Below are 19,117 nucleotides of genomic sequence, written 5' to 3' on the forward strand. Positions count from 1 at the left end.
CGCTAGCAAGAAAAAATCAAGGTGAACGATAAAGTGGACCTGGTCTCCCGGCGCTAGTACCCCACAACACATGCTTCACCGTCGGTGAGCCACGCGCCTCGGTTAAGCCTTAAAAGGCACTCCTGCTATAAAATGTTAGTGCTAACTAGTGTTAAGTGGTTAGTGTTGTAACAGGCCCCTTCCCCAACTGTTGAAGGAAGCTCCAAATTCCATACCCACCCACATCTTGTCTACCAACTCACTATGACATGACGACAACATTCCTTTCCTTGTAAACCATCATCAACTCACGTCGAAATCGAGGTCGACAGCGACGATGGCTCCAGGTACAGCTCAACAGTCGCAACAGCGGCAGTTTGTGCATCCAACTGCCAGTCATGCCAAGAAAAAGTATGTAGAAACCCTATTTCATCCCACTTTGAGAGCTCTTCTGACCATGTCTCTCTCAATTTAGAGCTCCAAGCGCATATTCTATGCAACCAATTTCCGCCTTCTACTGGTTCTTCGGCGCCGCTCTCGTATCCGCCTGGTTCGCCCCGATTCAAGATTGCGATGAGACGTTCAATTACTGGGAACCGACTCACTACTTGTCCCATGGTTACGGTCTTCAGACGTGGGAATATTCCCCAGACTATGCTATCCGCAGCTGGCTCTACATCGCCTTCCACGCCATTGTCGGCAATGTGCGCCGGATATTTCCTCACTCGAATAAGGTGAGTTGCATACGATGAAATAGACAAGAGAGGTCCATTGACGCCGGATCTTCAGGTTGCCGAATTCTACTTCGTGCGGTTTGGGCTAGCTTTTGTGTGCGCCATCACTCAGACGATCCTTTTCATGGTCACCAGCACAACACTCAACAGCCGAATTGGCCTTTTCTTCCTCATCGCGACTGTTGCCAGCCCCGGAAACTTCCATGCAAGCACTGCTTACCTTCCATCGAGCTTTGCAATGTACCTGGTCACTGTGGGAGCTGCAGCTTTTATGAACTGGCGAGGTGGTCTCAAGACTTCTCAGGGGATGTTTTGGTTTGCTGCTGCTGGGATTCTGGGGTGGCCCTTTGCTGCTGCGCTTTGCGCGCCCTTCATGCTCGAAGAGCTCATCCTGCTTGCATTTGGTGACAAGACAGCGTTGTGGGAAGCCTTTGTTCGCATTGGCCGTGGTCTAGTTTCTGCAGTCTTGCTTCTTGTAAGTCTCGTGTTTCCCCGTTACATGATTGATCTAACATATCTAGGCTGGCGACTACTTTGTCAACCTCTTTTTCTATAAGAAGGCGGTTTCTGTGACATGGAACATTGTCAAGTATAACATCTTCTCATCAAACCACGGCCCAGAGCTATATGGAACAGAACCTTGGACATTCTATTTCAAGAATCTGGCATTGAACTTCAACCTCTGGTTTGTTCTGGCTCTTGCTGCTCTGCCTCTATTCATACTCCAGAAGATCATTTCACCATCTGGCCAAGGGTTTCAGACCGGGTTGAGGACCATTGTGTTTCTCTCCCCCTTCTACATGTGGCTGGCTATCTTCAGCGCACAGCCTCACAAGGAGGAAAGGTTCATGTATCCGACCTATCCCTTCCTTGCGCTCAACGCAGCCATTTCTCTTCATATGATTTTGACTGCCTTAGGCAACTCGGACCCCAAGTCCCTCGTTGGAAAGATTCCTGCCAAGCTGAAGCTCCTGGTTGTTACTCTCACCATGATTCTGTCTATCGATGTCGCTCTTTTCCGTGTCTATGGTATCTGGTCCGCTTACTCTGGACCTATGAAGATTTACTCTCCCCTGTGGGAGGGAACAGATGACAAAGAGCCCATTGGTCGCGAGGAGGATACCGTCTGCTTTGGAAAAGAGTGGTATCGTTTCCCCTCATCTTACTTTCTGCCCAGGGATATGCATGCCAAGTTTGTCCGCTCCGAGTTCAGAGGTCTTCTGCCTGGTGAATTCGCTGAAGCTGAGACTGGCTTCGGCTTCTGGAGCGGTACTTGGCTCCCAACAGCGGGTATGAATGATCACAACGAGGAGGACTTGGGTAAATACACTGAGCTCCCAGCGTGCACATTCCTGGTCGACACTCAATACCCAGAGAGGAACGACCCTCTGCCACCAAATGAACCCGACTACATTGCAGACGAGAAGAACTGGGAAATTGTCAAGTGCGAGCCTTTCCTTGACGCTGCCAAGACACACATGCTCGCGAGGACTCTTTGGGTTCCGGATGCGTCATTCATCCCGGACAAGTTCAAGAGAAAATGGGGTAGGCACTGTCTGTTGCAGCGAAAGAATGCTGCTGAGCCTGCTGCTGCCAAATAGAAAGCTTCAGGATTTTGCGAGCGAGCGACTGCGTTGATAGCAAAAAGATAGAAAGTACTTATCTGCCAGATAGATAGACCAGGTCCAATAAAATTGGATAGTACTCAAACAGTAATCTTGATCCATGCAGTGTGCGTCGCATCACTTCAAGTCTTATTCCTACCGCCTGCTGTGGTACTCCTTTCCAAACAATCAAGGCGAGTGAGGGCCTCGAAATTCTTGATTTCATCACATCCAGGCTATTTTCAGAGGGTTGTGGTTACACATAACGGCAGAGCCCTGCTTTGTAAAAGTGTCTGGTACCACGAAAGGCATGTATCTTTCCGAAGAGCCTCAGGTACCAGTCCGTCGGTTGTATTCATTTACTGATGATGGGCCATGCTATTCTTTTGTGCGGTGCTCCTAGATCCACGGTCGTTGGTTGGATGTATGAAGTCGAGTACTTGCGCGAAGGATATCTTGGTGCTGAGCTGGGTAGGTATCTTGTCAATACGGCCAACCCTCCACATCCTCGAAGTTCCGGACACGCCTCTTACCTGAGCAATAATCTTGGCATCAGATCAGTGCTTCAACCTTGGTTAGACCAACCTCCTCAGGTGACAACATCTCGTATTTCGTTTGTATGGTGACCAGTCCTGTCCATGATGCAAACGCTTCACAGCTGCAGCCTTGACAATTAGGAAACTGACAAGTAAGTAAAAATCCAGACAGTTTTGGTACAAAGGACCCAAAGAATCTAATGCTGAACAAGAGTCGCACAGCTGCTGCAGGATTGATGAAGTCCAAGACTATTCTCGCCTCTTGAGGTCAGTTGAGTAACTCGCACTTGTATCATGATCTCAGCGGCACACTTGGGATCGAAAAAACAAGATTGAAAGGCTTTGATGCAGTTGAGGTCATTCGAAAGGCGACAGCCAAAGCGAAACGCAACTTTGACTATAGTAATAACAGATGTCGATGTCAGTTTGTGATACGATTTAGCGTAATATAAATAGCGTACAGCAGTGTGCATATGCAAAGGGTGTGTTTGCTGTTTGCAGAGAATGTCAGATATAGCGCATTTGTATCAGAATATGCATCGTGAGGAGAGCTAGAACCTCACATGGCTATGTCTCCCAGGAACCTTTCATACTCAAGTGGACATGCCACATACTGAAGCAACCGAGTGATCTCTTCAAAGTGGGAAGTTTGATATAGATAGATCACCGAATTATCATCGCTATCAAATAAGCACCGACTGCCACTCCAAGTAGTGCATTGTACACTTTCGTATATATTCTACTAAAACCCTGGTTCAAGAACAAGGGGAAGGAGAGTCAAGTCCGATATATTGCCCTAAATAGCAGAGAAACCAATAGAGCCCCCTAAACAGAAACAGAGATTGAGTAAACGGCTAATCTTCCATATCGAAAACCGAAATATCCGCTCCTGTGTTTAAAAAATCGAACGCAAATAAAGAGTCATCTTCAGTTCGTGAACCAGGATCATGATACACTGCAGGAATATCCAGGTATTCTTCTTGGCAGGACATCCTTGGTCTCTTGGTCAGATGGTCCGCTTCCTCAGACTGTCGCTTATGTTGAACAGGCCAGGACATTAAGACTGGGGTGTTGTTCAGTCCGATGCTTTGACCCACGTTTGTAAACCACGGTGAGCCGCTGGCCGGGTCCTCTATTGGCTGAGTAAATGGCAAGAGAAGAGAAGAATTTGATACGGCTTCACTGATAGAACTAACTGTTGAAACGTTCTCGGGACCTGGTGGTGTGTCTCTAAAAGAGCTCACCACACTTTCCTGTAAAGAGCTGGATGATCTTGTTGAATGCAGGCTTGGCAGGTCGTTGAAGGCTAAAGAAGGGGTGTTGTTTGCTTCAGGCGATCGTTTCTGGCGCACAACTCTAATCAATAGACCCAGTATCCTACTGAAACCTAATGCGAGGTTGTCAACATGGGCTTGCTCGGCAGCCGTTGCAAATCGATCCCGAAGAGCTTCCAAAATTGTTATTTCCTCTTCTGGCCGACCGGGGGTGCCATCCACTTCTCCTATTGGCTGCAACAAGGTATCTTTAGCAACGATGAAAGCCGCCGCTAGTGGGAAAGTTGCAGCCAACCGAGGAAGGGATGAGGCCGCAGACTCATCATTTTCAGACAAAGCAGGTTGATTTCGAGAATTTCTTTTCGTCTTTCTGGAGCTAGGTTGGTCGATAGATTTGTGCTGGCCTAGTATCTCTTTCAAAGTCTCCAAAAGGCGCACATCTGGCTTTGCAGCTGTGGCCAGTAAGAAGATAAGACAGCATGCTTTGGCATCCTTGAACGGCTGGGTAGATCTCATGTCACCATTATCTTTGCTCAAACAGATTCTCGTTGCGAAGAAAGATAACATGAGAGAAAACGTTTCAGTGGACGTCAAAGCCCTCTGCATGATGCTATGAGTCGAAGACCACTGTTCCAGTCTTTGTTGTAACTGTGCCGGTACCTGGTGGTGTCTCGAATGATGTAAGTTGGGTGCACCGGCCGCATGGAAGGCCTGATAAACTTCATCCTGAAGTTTCGCAAGCTCTAGGCGGGCTAATAAATCGGGTGTTCCTGTTCCGGCTTCGTCAAAGGAAGGGGGGATGCCGGAATCATAACCTGGTAGCCAGGTTGTGGACCCACGGAATATTGCGATATTTTTATCTCTGATATATAATGATCTAAAAACCTTGTGCCGTTCCAATATGTCCTCGGGTGGGAGGCCATCGAAAGATGCATTGCTTTGATGAAGGCCCATGGTGCGAGCCAGCAGACAGGCTTGGGCGAAGACGAGTTCTGCAAGCGAAGTCGTGCTGTACTGCTCGGCCACGTAACTCTGCCGCAACAGTCAGTTCAGTTTCGCAATAAAAGCCAAGATATATCTTACCAAAAGAGCAAGTGCTTGGACGTTAACGAGCCTTGGCGTTAAGAATACTCGAGGGTTATTAACAGCCATTTTCAATGTCTGTAGAAGTGTTTGGACAAAGTGACTGTTGCCCTGAATCGTGGGTTCTTTCTTGATGCCGAGAAGAACAATCACATTGAAACAGACAGCCCAGCCTTCATCTGCAGGCCCAATAGGTTGTGAATAGATTCGGTCGACGTGGGGTTGGAAATTAGATCGCACAAAGACATCAGTTGCATAATCGACATTCTTGAAGAAAGGGCCGATGACAAGGTTGAGAAACTGTCGAGGTGGGAGACATATACCGACAGGATGAGACAGCATGTCTAAGTGAGGCTCGTTACTTGCTTCATTGAGCATCTCTTGCAACATCATATGCTCAGAAACTGCATTTTCCCCAGAGGTATTGTTCTCCGAAACAGAAAATAATGAGTGGTCGCTAAATTCCTTGCAAAGGGCATAAAGGGAGCATGGTCCATGATAACGATCAAGTGATTGTGATGTGTTTCTGACAATATGACGGTTTGTGTGAGGGGTTGACGTCGAATCCGTCCCAGAATGGTTCTCGGGGATCCATTCCTCAGCAGGAAGGGATAAGGATCTTACACTACTCCCACCTTTGACAAGTGATGTCAAGTCTGAGAGATCATTTTGGATGCTGTGCAGTTGGCCTTCGAGCGTCTCAAAGTTTTGACATCTGAAACACAAATAGTTTTGTAAGCCTTTGTGCACCAGCCATGGGGGAAACAAATGGCGCTTCCAGACTCACAAGAGTTTGACATGATTGACGCGCTTGCCGGGAGACGAGTATCGACATTCAACACCGTCTCGCTTGCAACTTTCACACTGCGGCCGTTCTCTTCCACATCTAATTTTCCGTGCTCGGCAGTGCGCACAAGCCAAGTCGTGTGTAGACCACATCTGCGGCTGTTTCCTTTCTCGTCAGTCAATGCTAGCAAGTTCATTGATGGTTTCAAACAAACCTCTTTACCCTGGTTATTCCACATTTTGTTCTTGGTTGCAGTTTCAAAAGAGTCAAAGGTTCCGGGATTTGATCTGTTTTCAATGAAGGATACAAGGATATAGATGAGTGGCCAAGCACTGGATGCATACAGTCATTTGACAGGTCTGAAAGAGGGGGAGCAGGTTCGTTAGGAGGACAAGAATCGCGGTACGACAACCGATATCATTACGTGAGAAATTATCTTAAGAAACAGGTCAGCGATAGGTTCAACGAGACAGTTAACTTCGAGGAAGATGTGGAGGTCTTGTCTCCCCCACGGCAAGACAGTGGCTTGCTCACTGGCACAATGATGATCAAGGCCGCGATACCGTCAGCTCCATCGGTACAAGCATACAAACCCGTGTACATCCATGGGAGCTTAGTCGATGGATTCGAGGTTACACACTTCGTCATATCGTAGGTAACCCCGTACGTCTTTGCCTAGTTATTGGTATCGCTACATCTTGCGTATGGGCGCCGGACTCGGGGGGGGCGTTCTGATGGTAACACAGAAATGTCTTGCAGAAAATTGACGCTAGAGGCTTAACAAGGGGGGTATTAGAGGGCTCGTGTTTGTAAGAAAACAAAGGATTACAAAGATGAATTCTTCACTTGTCTTTGATGGAGATTGAGATGTAAGGTACTAAGGTATGAGCCAAGTTCAGCAGTCAGCTTTACCCTGATGAAAGGAAGGTACGGATGTACTTCCTACTTACCCGTAATTTCCATTGAGTTAGGTAGTACTGACCAAAGCTAAGGGTACTCCTTCCAGCATTGTAACTCGACGTGGAAGTAGCGGGCCAAGCACCTTCCTTTCAGATATCAACCTTAAGGTAGGTACGACTTACACAGTGGAGGCCCCCACAATTACTTAAGATTTTGCGTCACATCAAACTCAGGCTTGATGATCTTGGCACTTTTGTCCTTCTTCATTTTCCATCAACAAGGCTCGAACAACTCATTGGAGACTTGACAATTGTCGACTTTACAAGGATCCTCCGTTTTTGCATACACGAAGCAAACGACAGCCTATGATAATTCGTGGTGCTCATCCTTGCCGCGGCGGGCTAGAAAAGCTGAAAATTGCACTGCCAGCAGATGTTTCACACACATGCTACAGGACCAAATATGGCGCTATGCATCCTTTGACAGGCATCCTGCATTCACAATACCTGGTTTACTCTGCACACGCCTCCATTTCACAGTCAGAGAAATGGCCGAGGAGATCGCCCGAGAGCAATGGAATACGCAATCGATCAACTCATGCTTGTCCCGATTTCGAGTTTCGAGATCCCAAAGATCTGGGCCATTGAACATCGTGTATCACCATAGTAGCTCAACTTCTTCTCCGTGTCCTGTGCGACATTCTCGAGGGTCTGTCTTGAACTACTCAATAGCTTAATCTGATTCTTGACTACGACCCTATTTATGTAATTGGGTGAGAACGATACGAGCATTACAATTGGGTGGACCTTTGCGACACGGCAAGGCTGAGCTGCTGTTTGTCATCCCGAAATATTCTTCAGGTCGAACCAGTCGGAACTGCAGGCAGCTTAGTATGGTAGAGCCGCGCACCGGGGCGGAATGTTGGAATGATGTAACACTGAACATGCTTAAAAAAACGATAAGCATGAGCACAAAGATACCGAAGCCAGCTCACCGAAGACTTCAGATGGTGAAACCAAGCGTCTGACAATGGCCGCAGTCTCTTATCATAAGCAAAGAATTGCTTTTCAAGAATGTTTTAAAAGAAGAATACAGTCAAGGACAAGCTTTCTGTGTAATGGAACGACTAAGACCTCGTTCAGAGGCAGTTTTTTTTTCAACGTCCCATGCCAGATCAGCCTAGCGAGTTTCACGGGGAGACGTATTGAGTGAGCATTGTATCCATGACCGTTTGACGACGAAACGAGACGGAGATAGAAGAGACAAAAGGGAATTTTCGTCAGATAACCAGAAAAGCCCCCCATTTCCTCCTCATGGAATTGTTGGAGTGCCACACGGGGATCTGCTGGCGGGATCCTTGCATGCTGATCGACAGCCATTACAACTCGCATCGACAATGATCCGGAGGCTGCTTTTGATATCCCCAACGAGGATAGTTGAACTTCTCGAAACTTCTAAGGGCAAACGGGATCTTGAAATTCCGGTGAGGGCAAGCTGGTTCGAATGACTTCGCCAGTATCAAACCAGCACCGGCTGAATAAATAAGCTTTTGGTTCGGGGTATTTCAGACACGCCAAGACTGCCTGTTCCGTATCGAAGATATGAGTCCTCATTTTGCATATACGGCATGCTGCTCACTGAATGGACTGATGAGGATAATCACCGATATCTTTAATGCTGCCGCAATGGGAATGGGAACATCCACCACGTGGAAACGAGGCCGAAGTCTATCGGGCACGCCTACACACATTGGACTCAGGTACTGAGAGCTGCCACCAGTAAGCCAAGGATTAATCCTGCGTTAGGGGGAGCTGATGAAATTGAGGGTGTGGTGGCTGACAATTTACAACATCACGACAACAACTAAGTGAATACAGACAACATCATCAAAAGAAACATACGGACTGGGAGAAAATGAACAAAGTTTCATCAGTCTTACTCCCATAACCCATGGGCTCCGTTCCCAAACATCAGCATAAGTGGGGATCAAATATCCAGTCATACCGAAATGCCGGCCGCCGGCTTACACGGCCTTCCTGATACATTGGTACGGATTGCCTACATTACAATGGCGGAGCAAATACCTCCGCGCTACAACGGATGAGGCTTACGCGGGAACGGGCCGGTCTGACGCAACATGCGGGTTTTCTCTGCCAGCCTTGGAAGTGTTTCCGAGTGGTATAAACACGCCGACGGGTAACTAGTCAGGTTGGAAGAACTAGCCGGGCACAACCTGGGGCTGTAACCAGTCGGAGATATGCTTACTCCTATGCAACGCGACGACTAGTAAGAAAGCAGCAGGAACAGGGTCTAAGCCGCGAGGCCAGATCACGGCTTACTCGCTCAGCCCTACGAACTGATCAATCAACACCAACGGCATCGATGCCATTGCTGACATGAGGCCTTGATCATTCTACAGTTACTCGACTAGGCAGGTAACGACTCTGGGTATCGAAGCACAACACAACGTCTGAAACGGCATTGTTTCTCACCTCTTCAGAGGATCTCCTTTGGAGAATGATAATCTACAAGGGCAATCATTGCGGACGCCACCTTCAACTCCTTTCATGACGATCGTTGGCTAGGTTTGAGCATGTTTATATCAGACGGACTTTGGGCCTCGGTATCGCGCTCTCGCGCTTTCTTCCAAGTCCGAAGGTTGTTTGACGCATATCAGCTGATGTGGCGTGTATCCCGGTTGCCTTTGAAGACGCTTTATTGTCAAATGATATCTAGGCGGTGATAAGCATCTTGCACTTCTGACCTATAGAATTACATGCCGCTCAATTCTTACACATATTATTTCTTATCTTGGAAAATCTGACTGAAAAATGAGACCCCGTTTGATGGGTTCTTTTGTTTTTTCAAGTCAGATTAGTCAAGAATGGAAAGTATGATGAGTTACATGGGCTACATCGAGAGAAGCATGAAACCCAAGTCACACTCGGCTACAGTTCTAGTGGTCAGTCATCTGTGAGGCAATCTGTGGACATATATTTGTTACTGACGTTCTATGCTTTCAAACTCTCAATGTAACCCAGCGGCTGGTATTGGTATTCTTTGCTTTCTATAGTCTAACCAACTTCAGGGGAATTAGATAGTTTCCATTGTCCATTGTTGGCAGCAACCTTGGAAGCATTACAACGGATCTAGTCACCCGGAGAGAGAACGCAACAAGCATAAATCGGTCCTGACTCAATCTTATGTCCGCGAACTACTTGCGGATATAAACAAAAATCGGCCCCAGATCTCGACGTCAATCTGACAATACCAACAGTGAGCGTCGGCTATATGCTATCCATGAAAGATTACAACCCACCATCTCCAACGAATCGGCCGACTACCACACACCATCTACTTCGTAAGTCTCGAACTCATCTCTGCATAGATAATGCAACATTTGCTGTCAATAGTTGCTTCATGAACCCCATGTCTATCTCTCCAAGCAATGTCGCACAAGATTGCGCGCGACACGGCAAACTTGTTCTCGCCGATCCCGATTCTCTGTGCAACTCGCCCCAGAGCCCACCCGCCTTTCGGTCATTGCTGGCTATGGTATCAGTAATCCTAAGCGGGCAAAGAGGAGACCAGACCTTCCGGGTTGACGAGATGTGCCCCCACGAGTATTTGAGTGGTAGGGAGACTGACGTGCATATCATTGACGGGTTACTACGTTGTGATGTCACGACACAACTGCAAGAGTTGGCAGGGAGATGCTAAGTGATGCATGTTTCTCTGGTTATATGGATGCTGTGGAGTGTGTTCATGCAGTATCACCAAAGAAGTTGTCGACAGGTCGACGATAATCGGACATAGAAGATCCCCTGATCTCATATGCCAAAGCACCTTTAGTTGGTCTCAGTAGGTGAGATAAACATATGGATTCAGTCAACTGCTAAACCCTGATAAAATTCAGAATAACCCACAGAGCCAAGTGGTATGCGAACTTGGGTGCAAATGTCTCTACCATGGCAGCGGAAGCGATCCCAGTCATGACAGTCCAAGCGCACAGCAGAATGCAACGCGGTGATCTTGCTGCAACCTGTGTATCTTTCCGTATGTCTGGAAGACTCATGTTGGCAATGATCGTAGCTCTTCTCCCCGGTCTCCCAAAACTGTCAAAGCCCCGTTCGGGGAGGTAACAATGAGGCGTTGTTTAAGCTACGCACTGAGACATACAGACGGCATTATATCGGCATATGTTGCAGCTCCGATATTATACGGATATCACATATCGAGTTTTGCTTCAACTGAAACATCAGAATTCCGCCAGTCTATTGTTTCGTTGATTCTTGTTAGCATCTACCCCTGAGCAGGCAAAATTCATATGCTCCCTATTCGTTATCTGAAGTCAAATGGCATCCTTTGGACGAGCCTGTCTTTGTACTTCTTTATCGGAGATTATATGACACGACATATTCTCTCCTCCAATTCAGGGTCCACGCAGCATAACGCTGCATAACCAAACCCCTGTCTCTTCCCTCGCCATCAGTTGCCTTTATAGCGTCTCACAACTTAGCGGCGATCTCGAGATACTCTCTCCTCTCCTTCAATCGGCGGGTAAACGATGGGGCTCTGTTTGCGATCTGCCCAAGGTGCCGAGTTACACAATCTGCTTTGTGAGAGGATAACCCCATATCCTGGATGAATGACACTTTGATAAAATGATGTGCTTGTCACTTGCAAATGTTTCATATGTCAGATCGACGATCATATGCTTGTTTTCTGGTAACATGTCTCGGTCAAGTCAATGGGGTAATTGATTATGCTGAGGAACAATGTTGATCACTTGGCTCATGTAATGGTCATACTCAACCAAACTGGTAGCCAAACACATGTATATTGCTTCACAAAATCAAGCGTAACTATGAAAGATCCTATTCGTATGGAAAGGTTTTGAGCTATCTGTAACAGAAGATCACCCAAGCTCGGAGTATGCTTGTTCGATATTAACCACACCTAAGTCCTTTGAGACCCCTCCATTATGATACCAGACCTTCAAATACAGAGGAAGCATTATTCAGCCATCTCATACTTCACAGTTACATCTTAGAAAGAAAGACCCCTCATAAATCAGAAATGGACTCTTTTATAGGCCTGATCGAATAATCTAAGCACCGGTTGTGGTTGTGGTAGCGGCGTCAACAGTAGTAGTTGCAGTCGTAGTGCCCGCGGGGCTAGCCGATGAAGTCGTAGGAGTGTCATCGACGGGGGCACCATCGACAACAGATGAAGATGATGTGGTAGCTGCTCCAGTGGCAGAAGCAGTAGGGTCAGTAGTAGCGCTTGTAGTACCTGCTGCTACCACGGTTGTGGTAGTGGCAGCTTCAGTAGCTGCTGCAGAGGTAGAATCAGAAGAGGCCAGTGCTGGTGAAGACGTTGAGGCCGAAGCAGTATCCTCGCTTGTAGCGCTCGTAGTTCCCGCTGCTACCACGGTTGTGGTAGTGGCAGCTCCAGCAGCTGCGGATGTAGTGTCAGAGGAAGCTGCTGCGGGAGATGAAGTCGCCGCCGAAGCAGCAGTCTCGCTAGTAGCGCTCGTAGTTCCTGCTGCTACGACGGTTGTAGTAGTTGCTGCTCCGGAAGCACTGGTTGTGTCCGAAGAAGCAGGGGCTGCTGAAGCGGCGGGAGCAGATGAAGGAGTCACGCTGGCGCCATCAACAGTGGATGTCACAGTGGCAGTAACAACTACTGTAGAAGTTGAGTCAACAGTGTCAGTCACTACAGAAGTCGCATCGACAGTCGCAGTCGCAGTGCTGGTCTCTGTAGATGTCACATCGGTGGGGGTTACTGTAGCTGTTACAAAGACAGTCTCGGTTGTTGTTACAGTGTTTGTGCTTGTCGCAGTAGAATTGACAGTTGCAGTAGTGAAAACAGTGTCCGTCTGGAATGCTGTTGCCGTCATGTTAACTGTGGCAGTACTGTTGACAGTTGAGGTCACGGTATCAGTCTCAAATGCGGTGGCTGTAGTGTTGACAGTCGAGGTCACAGTATCAGTCTGGAAGGCAGTGGCTGTGGTGTTGACAGTTGAAGTGACAAAGTCTGTTGCAGTCGTGTTGACTGTTGCGGTAGTGAAAGCCGTATCTGTTTCGAAAGCAGTGGCTGTAGTGTTGACGGTAGAAGTGACGAAATCCGTCGCTGTAGTGTTTACGGTAGCAGTGGTGAGAACCGTATCAGTTTCGAAAGCAGTGGCTGTGGTGTTGACAGTTGAAGTGACAAATTCTGTTGCAGTAGTATTCGCCGTTGCAGTTGTGAAAACTGTATCAGTCTCGAATGAAGTTGCAGTGGTGTTGACAGTGGCAGTAGTGAAAGCTGTATCAGTCTCGAAAGCAGTGGCTGTAGTGTTGACGGTAGAAGTGACGAAATCCGTGGCCGTGGTATTTACAGTTGCAGTGGTATCAACAGTTGAAGTAACGAAAGCCGTGTTGGTCTCAACTGTTGTAGACGTGGCATTGACAGTTGAGGTAGCGTTCACCGTAGCAGTGGTGAGAACCGTGTCAGTCTCAAAGGCTGTCTCTGTAGCATTGACAGTGGAAGTCTGAGTGACGGTGGTTGAGTTTGTGACAAAGACAACAGTTGTGGCAGTAGCCGCTTCTGTGGTGAAGTCAGTCTCTGTGGACGTGAATAGCACCGTGGAGTTGACTGTAGCAGTCTCGGTGCTGGTCTCGACATCAACCTCGGTGGTTGTGAACACAGCTGTGTTGTTGACAGTGTCAGTCTCCGTGCTGGTGACCTCCTCTGTCTCTGTAATGGTGAAGACAGCAGTAGAGTTGACAGTAGCAGTTGTGGTGGCAACGTCCACATCAGTCTCTGTAGACGTGAAGACGACCGTTGAGTTGATAGTAGTAAACTCAGTCTCTGTGGCGTTGACAGTTGCGGTACTAGTCGTAGCAATAACATCCACCTCTGTAGAGGTCACCACGGCCGTTGAGTTAACGGTATTGGTCTCAAACACAGTGTCTGTAACGGTGTCCGTCGCCGCATCAGTGACATTCAGCGTCGCGGTAGTAGTCACATCGAGGGTTGCGGTTGTGATGCTTGCTAAGGTGTTCTGTAAGTAGATGCTCTGTATCTTTGACGACTCTTTTGCTACTTACCCGGTGGGCAGGGGACTGCAAGGGCAGACTCGACTGCCAGAAGGCCGAAGCCCACCAGAGTATTGAAACGCATTGCTTCGGGAGAGCTGTGTCGTGTAACAGAGGTTCAAAGGAGGTTGATAGAGAAGCAAGGACCTCAAAGGGTTCATGAGACTTTATAGAAACATGGTCACTTGATCCTGCGAATGGGACGCCTTGTCCGATTGTGTTGTGAGTTGAGGGCCATGGCGTCTACTTCCCCTCAATAATCGGACCATATAGAAAGTTATTTTCCTTTTGTTTTGAGCCTGAGATCTTTTCCCGCCAATTCTTGGCTCTCCATTCCTGTTTGTTGTTGAAAAGATGTTTACGGCGTTCGCATATTGAGTTGGTTTTGGCCGAGAATATATTCCATACGGGAAAGAGGCTGATAATAAGATTATTTGAATAATAGCAATCGATTGCACCTTGCGTTGAGGCTGAACCTTGAGGAATACTCTATGCGGAGATGTCGAGTATTTGAGGTTCTCGAGGATGTGATATGCCTGGGTGAGATTGGAGACTACCTACTTATGATAATGATATTTCGATACAGGTGTGCAGTTTCCCAACCTGGAATATACTTAGAGCTTCTAGACTTTAGAGTGTTCCTTCCTATGTTGTTTGAGTTCTTTGTGATCATTGAGTTGAAGGTGGAGGGAAGGTTGAGGTTAACCAGATTAAAGTGGGACGCCTTCCGTCGTTCACAAACTGAGTTCTCCGTCCGTTAGGCCCCACCCCGCTCCGGGGCCCGGGTCCGATATTGACAAGTACCACCAACCTGAATGGTGCTTTAACCTACCTAAACAAAGCACAATTACTTAGTCCATTGGGAAATTGAGTTCATAATGCAGCTTATAATTGGGTGCGCTCTCGTATAAAAGTCATCTCTTATGCTTTTATGTTGGCTTTAAACATTCAACGCCGAAAGTCAACAGCCGCGCGGTAGATTTCAACAGACTTATGGCCACATGCCGTTCTGTTGAGAGAATATCAAGCCATGAAGAGGCCAATCAAGGGGCGGATAACGTCTGTAGAGTTCGTGCCTCCAGATATACACGAAGCAGTTAATGTCAAGACTACCTATAGAGTGGATATTAACCTATACCCGTCACGTTTTGGAGCATCATTGGCGGGGAGAATAGAATCTATCCGCATTGTCTGTTTAATAGTAGGAGAAATCTCGATTGGGACAAGACTCGATAATGCTATCAACTTATCAAAGACGCAGAGATAGTATTTCGTCATTCGGACTTGCAGATGCTGACTAAATGAATTAGCCTGCCCCTCCCCCGCGTTTTAGGACATTTAATGAAGCTGTCACCTCATCTTGAAGCTACTGGACCAAGCTACATTCAACATAACATAACACGGTCAAGAACTCACAATCCCTTGTATCAACGCCCAAATCTTCTCTCCACTGGCTTTTAATACGCCCGTCACGAATATTTATTATTTTATTACTGTGTTTTCTGTTGTTAGTGGGTGACATACCCGTTGTCTATCGTATCGCCACCTCTATCTTATGCAACCTGAGCTCAGAGAGCCAGAGTCTATGATGACGACTCACGATAGCTTCATCGATGTTCTACCAAATGAAGTGAATTTTCACCAGAAAACATGAGGCATTTTGAGAATTGACTTTCTTTTAGACTCTCACCTCAATCTTGGCCCCCTTCTCAACTCAAGATTTACTCTCCTTCGCCCCGATTAACCGCCGCATCTGCTCTCTTGTCACTCGTCTCCTTCACCAACGCCTGCTTCAAGCTGCGCCTCTTCCGGACAATAAGCTTATTTTAGAGTGCTACCACCCAAGCGATCAGCTTTACACACCTTATTTGGCATGTCGCTATCAAGGTATTGTTGGGCAAGACGGCCAGCCCATCAGTGAAGATAAGTCCGAGCTGTCTGACCTGAGAGCGTTGTATGCCTCTTATAAGCCCGTATTCGCTCCCGAGAACCGAAGTATCAAAAGGAGCCGAAGACGTCCCACAGAGGCGCAGCCCTCTGATGATGTTGAAGATGATACCGCCACTCAAGATGTGAACCTTGATGATGGGGAAATGTTCTCTCAGCTTTGTGCTGTTACGAACCTTGTCAAGGAGGGTCCAAGGAGTGGACTGTTCATAAGCCATGTTAACATTGTCGATGGGGTCATCCGCGTCTTCCGAAAGTGGCTCGCCAAGATGGCCAGCAGACAGAACAAGTCTCAGTCCGACTCTGAGAATATTATCTGGATTGATACGCACAATAAAGTTGGGATACGATTCAGCGTTGCACCGGCAGCATCTGAAACGATACCACTGATTTCGGGTCCAGATGATGATCCGCCAGTTCACTACAAGCTTGTATATGAAGGTATGATTCTAGTTCATGATTGCGTGGCATATGCTGATTACTGATAGAATTGCTCGTAAGAACGAGCAGTCTTCTCCTGGCTGTGGAGCAGTCTGCAGTGCAGGAAATTGGAAACTCTGGAAAGACTCTTGTGATTCACGGCGCAGCCATGTAACCGAGTTGACTGCATAAAGACACTTGTAAATGACTGTTTCTCTTTGAGAGTTCAAAGATATGATTTCAGTTGACGTTTCGTGCCACTTGCTACTTATGGATGCCCAGTTATCGTCAAGTCTAGTATTCTAGTCTACCTAGATTGCGACACACACATCGCCACTCATCACAAGCCATAAATCTTATCATCGTACATATAGACCACACATAAGAAAAGGGTCCCTTCTAAAAATATCCCCCTTCAAAGACTCGCCGATCTCTTGCCCGGCGCCTCTCCCATTCTTCGCAGCTCAACGTCACTACCGGAGTCTGTGTCGTCCAGGAAACTATCGCCGCTTCTACCAACATGCTCATCATGCTCAACTCGCGTCTCGATCATCTCTCTATCCAGGGCCTGAGGGTGGCGTAGGTTTCTGTACCACTCTCGAAGAGGTTTCCCACTCGTCACAAAGAAGATAACCGCGTTCCAGAGTCCTTGGAGGGGAAGGACAGCGGCCGTGGCGACGTGGTACTCGTAGGGAGAGGTACCGACGAGCCAGCTGTGGATGCGGTTCAGACTGCTCGGGATCCAAGTCACCAACACACTAAGGGCGAAAAGGAAGCTCGTGCGCAAGTACGCCCGCTTGATGGGATCGTCGATGACGAATTTGTTGACGGTTCGGTTTGTCGCTGATGCTATGCGACGGAGAGGGGATATGCTAGTTCGCTCTCGCTCTCTGCTGTCAATACCAGGAGATATAGAGGTCGAAAAGTAGTGACTATGAGATCCCTGCACGACCTGTGGGTTCTCGTCAAAGGAGACTTGAGGTGACGATGGACCAGCAGTGTAAGCAGGCTTGGGTTCACTGGGGAGATGGTTCGCTGAGGGTGTTGAGTGAACGACCTGGACTTCGGTGACGATAGTGCCGTAGAAACAGTCTTGAGGAACCGAAAGGAACTCTACTTGACGTTGCTGCCAAGTGTTAGCTAGATAGTTTATGTTATGTTAATGTCAGGCAGACTTACAGCTTGGGGCTGGGGTGGCTCAACAGGAGCTGGCTCTCTGCTCCTTGAAGCAGTCAAACTCCTGAGTTGGTTCCGAGTATGGAAGACATGATATCCAACCATGAAGTAGAAGATGATCGAACCAGCGATGCAGACCCAGACGAGCATATAGTAGGTATATATACGGATGCCTTCCCAATCCTGGTTAACCCAGCACCAGATCTGTCATCGAGTCAACAAACAATGCCCCCTTTGTTCTGATACCGAGGGCAGACTTACAGTGGCCTCACCAAACACAAGGCCGCGGTTGGGGGTTCTAACCACAAGCAACGCCATGGCAATAGCAAAAGGGCCACCGTAACAAATGAGACAATATATCCACCACCATCTTCGGAATGAGTCGGGTTTGGCGCGGAAGAAGAAGACGAGGAAGACGTTGAATGCCATGGCCAGAGACCACCAAGGATCAGACTGCATGAACCTATATGAGGTCAGTGATAACAGAATGAGAATGAGATTATGAGAGGCAACTCACATATGAAACATGAAACTCTGTGCCTGACAAAGAGGTGAAGCGACGCCTAGTTCCAAGCCATCCAAGGCGATGATACTCGCAACACTGGCACCAACATTGGCGACACTCGCAAACACGATGAAGGTGTTTTGAACATTTCGAACTTTGGGTACAAGCGCATACGCGACGAAGATACAGAGGACAGCGACCAAGCTGACAGAGCCTCCTATGCGCTCAAACAGCACCAGTGTCGTCCTCTGAGTCGGTTCGAGTTCAACAGGCATGCCTCTCTTCGTGAAGAACTGGTGACTCATTTTTTATAGGTGGTGTTTTCTCGTTTCCCGAGTCCCCGAGTAAGGGAGTGGGGGAGCGAGTGCAAGAAGCAAAAGAAATGATTGGTATGAAGCAAATAAAAGGTAAAGGGTTGAGGATAAGGAGAGCGGAAGAGAAGAGAGGGAGAGGGAGAAGAGGAGGAGTGTAGTGAAGTGAGGTGAGGTGAAGGAGTGTCAAGTGATGCCCTTTTTTGCGTAACTTGTTGTTTAAATGTACAAGACGAGAAGAGAAATGGACGATAGCACAAGAGAGTGTGAGAGGGAAAAGAGAAGAGAACAGAAGAGGGATAACAATCAATGGTTTGAGAGAGTCGTCCAAAGAGGGCCAAGGTCGAAGCGTCGTGTTACATTAACGCGATGCAAGCACCCGCGTCTGCCGTTGCCGTTAGACGAGGGATCTTTTGCCTCTTTATGTTTTTGTACGGTGAGAGGATGATTGTGATTTCTCGACAAGCGAACACTTGGCAGAGAGAGAGAGAGAGACAGATGCAGACTACAATAGCCAGCCTGCTTGTTAGAACGTGTTAGTTTGACCAAACATGCCATATACACATTCTCTTTCTTGGCTCTGCGACTTGCCTTTTTCTCATCTGCCAATCCTTTCGAGTTGTCGCCCTCCAGAAGAAAGAAATATCAGAGAGTGAGTAAATGTGTGTTGTGTTGTCTCTTTTGAATTCCCACCAACGCTTGAATTATAATGTTGGCTAAAGTGCCTAAGGCTTTGCAGTGTCAGTGACACTGACACTGACACTGATGGCCAAAGCACC

The 19,117-nt window shown here is 47.6% G+C and overlaps 5 protein-coding genes across 5 annotated transcripts; 2 read left to right on the plus strand and 3 right to left on the minus strand.

The window, feature by feature from the left end:
- Positions 1-316: 316 nt before the first annotated feature.
- Positions 317-2,314, plus strand: FTJAE_6704 (mannosyltransferase; the record flags this gene model as incomplete). Its single annotated transcript, XM_037353344.1, has 4 exons — positions 317-390; positions 455-713; positions 769-1,188; positions 1,235-2,314. The coding sequence occupies 4 exons, from the start codon at positions 317-319 to the stop codon at positions 2,312-2,314; spliced, it is 1,833 nt and encodes a 610-aa protein (XP_037206247.1).
- Positions 2,315-3,707: 1,393 nt separating this feature from the next.
- FTJAE_6705 (GAL4-like transcriptional activator) lies at positions 3,708-6,235 on the minus strand (the record flags this gene model as incomplete). The annotated part of the gene is made up of 4 exons (XM_037353345.1): positions 3,708-5,159; positions 5,211-5,925; positions 5,998-6,074; positions 6,212-6,235. The coding sequence occupies 4 exons, from the start codon at positions 6,233-6,235 to the stop codon at positions 3,708-3,710; spliced, it is 2,268 nt and encodes a 755-aa protein (XP_037206248.1).
- A 5,772-nt stretch (positions 6,236-12,007) lies between these two features.
- Positions 12,008-14,064, minus strand: FTJAE_6706 (cysteine-rich acidic integral membrane; the record flags this gene model as incomplete). Its single annotated transcript, XM_037353346.1, has 2 exons — positions 12,008-13,935; positions 13,992-14,064. 2 exons carry the CDS (start codon positions 14,062-14,064, stop codon positions 12,008-12,010), a joined length of 2,001 nt encoding a protein of 666 aa, XP_037206249.1.
- A 1,470-nt stretch (positions 14,065-15,534) lies between these two features.
- FTJAE_6707 (f-box containing protein) lies at positions 15,535-16,521 on the plus strand (the record flags this gene model as incomplete). The annotated part of the gene is made up of 3 exons (XM_037353347.1): positions 15,535-15,609; positions 15,662-16,367; positions 16,415-16,521. The coding sequence occupies 3 exons, from the start codon at positions 15,535-15,537 to the stop codon at positions 16,519-16,521; spliced, it is 888 nt and encodes a 295-aa protein (XP_037206250.1).
- A 240-nt stretch (positions 16,522-16,761) lies between these two features.
- Positions 16,762-18,332, minus strand: FTJAE_6708 (G coupled receptor like; the record flags this gene model as incomplete). Its single annotated transcript, XM_037353348.1, has 4 exons — positions 16,762-17,472; positions 17,526-17,726; positions 17,784-17,985; positions 18,040-18,332. 4 exons carry the CDS (start codon positions 18,330-18,332, stop codon positions 16,762-16,764), a joined length of 1,407 nt encoding a protein of 468 aa, XP_037206251.1.
- Between the last annotated feature and the right edge of the window lie 785 nt (positions 18,333-19,117).

Source organism: Fusarium tjaetaba (genome assembly GCF_013396195.1).
Source record: "Fusarium tjaetaba strain NRRL 66243 chromosome Unknown NRRL66243_c0000130, whole genome shotgun sequence".
NCBI lineage: Eukaryota > Fungi > Ascomycota > Sordariomycetes > Hypocreales > Nectriaceae > Fusarium > Fusarium tjaetaba.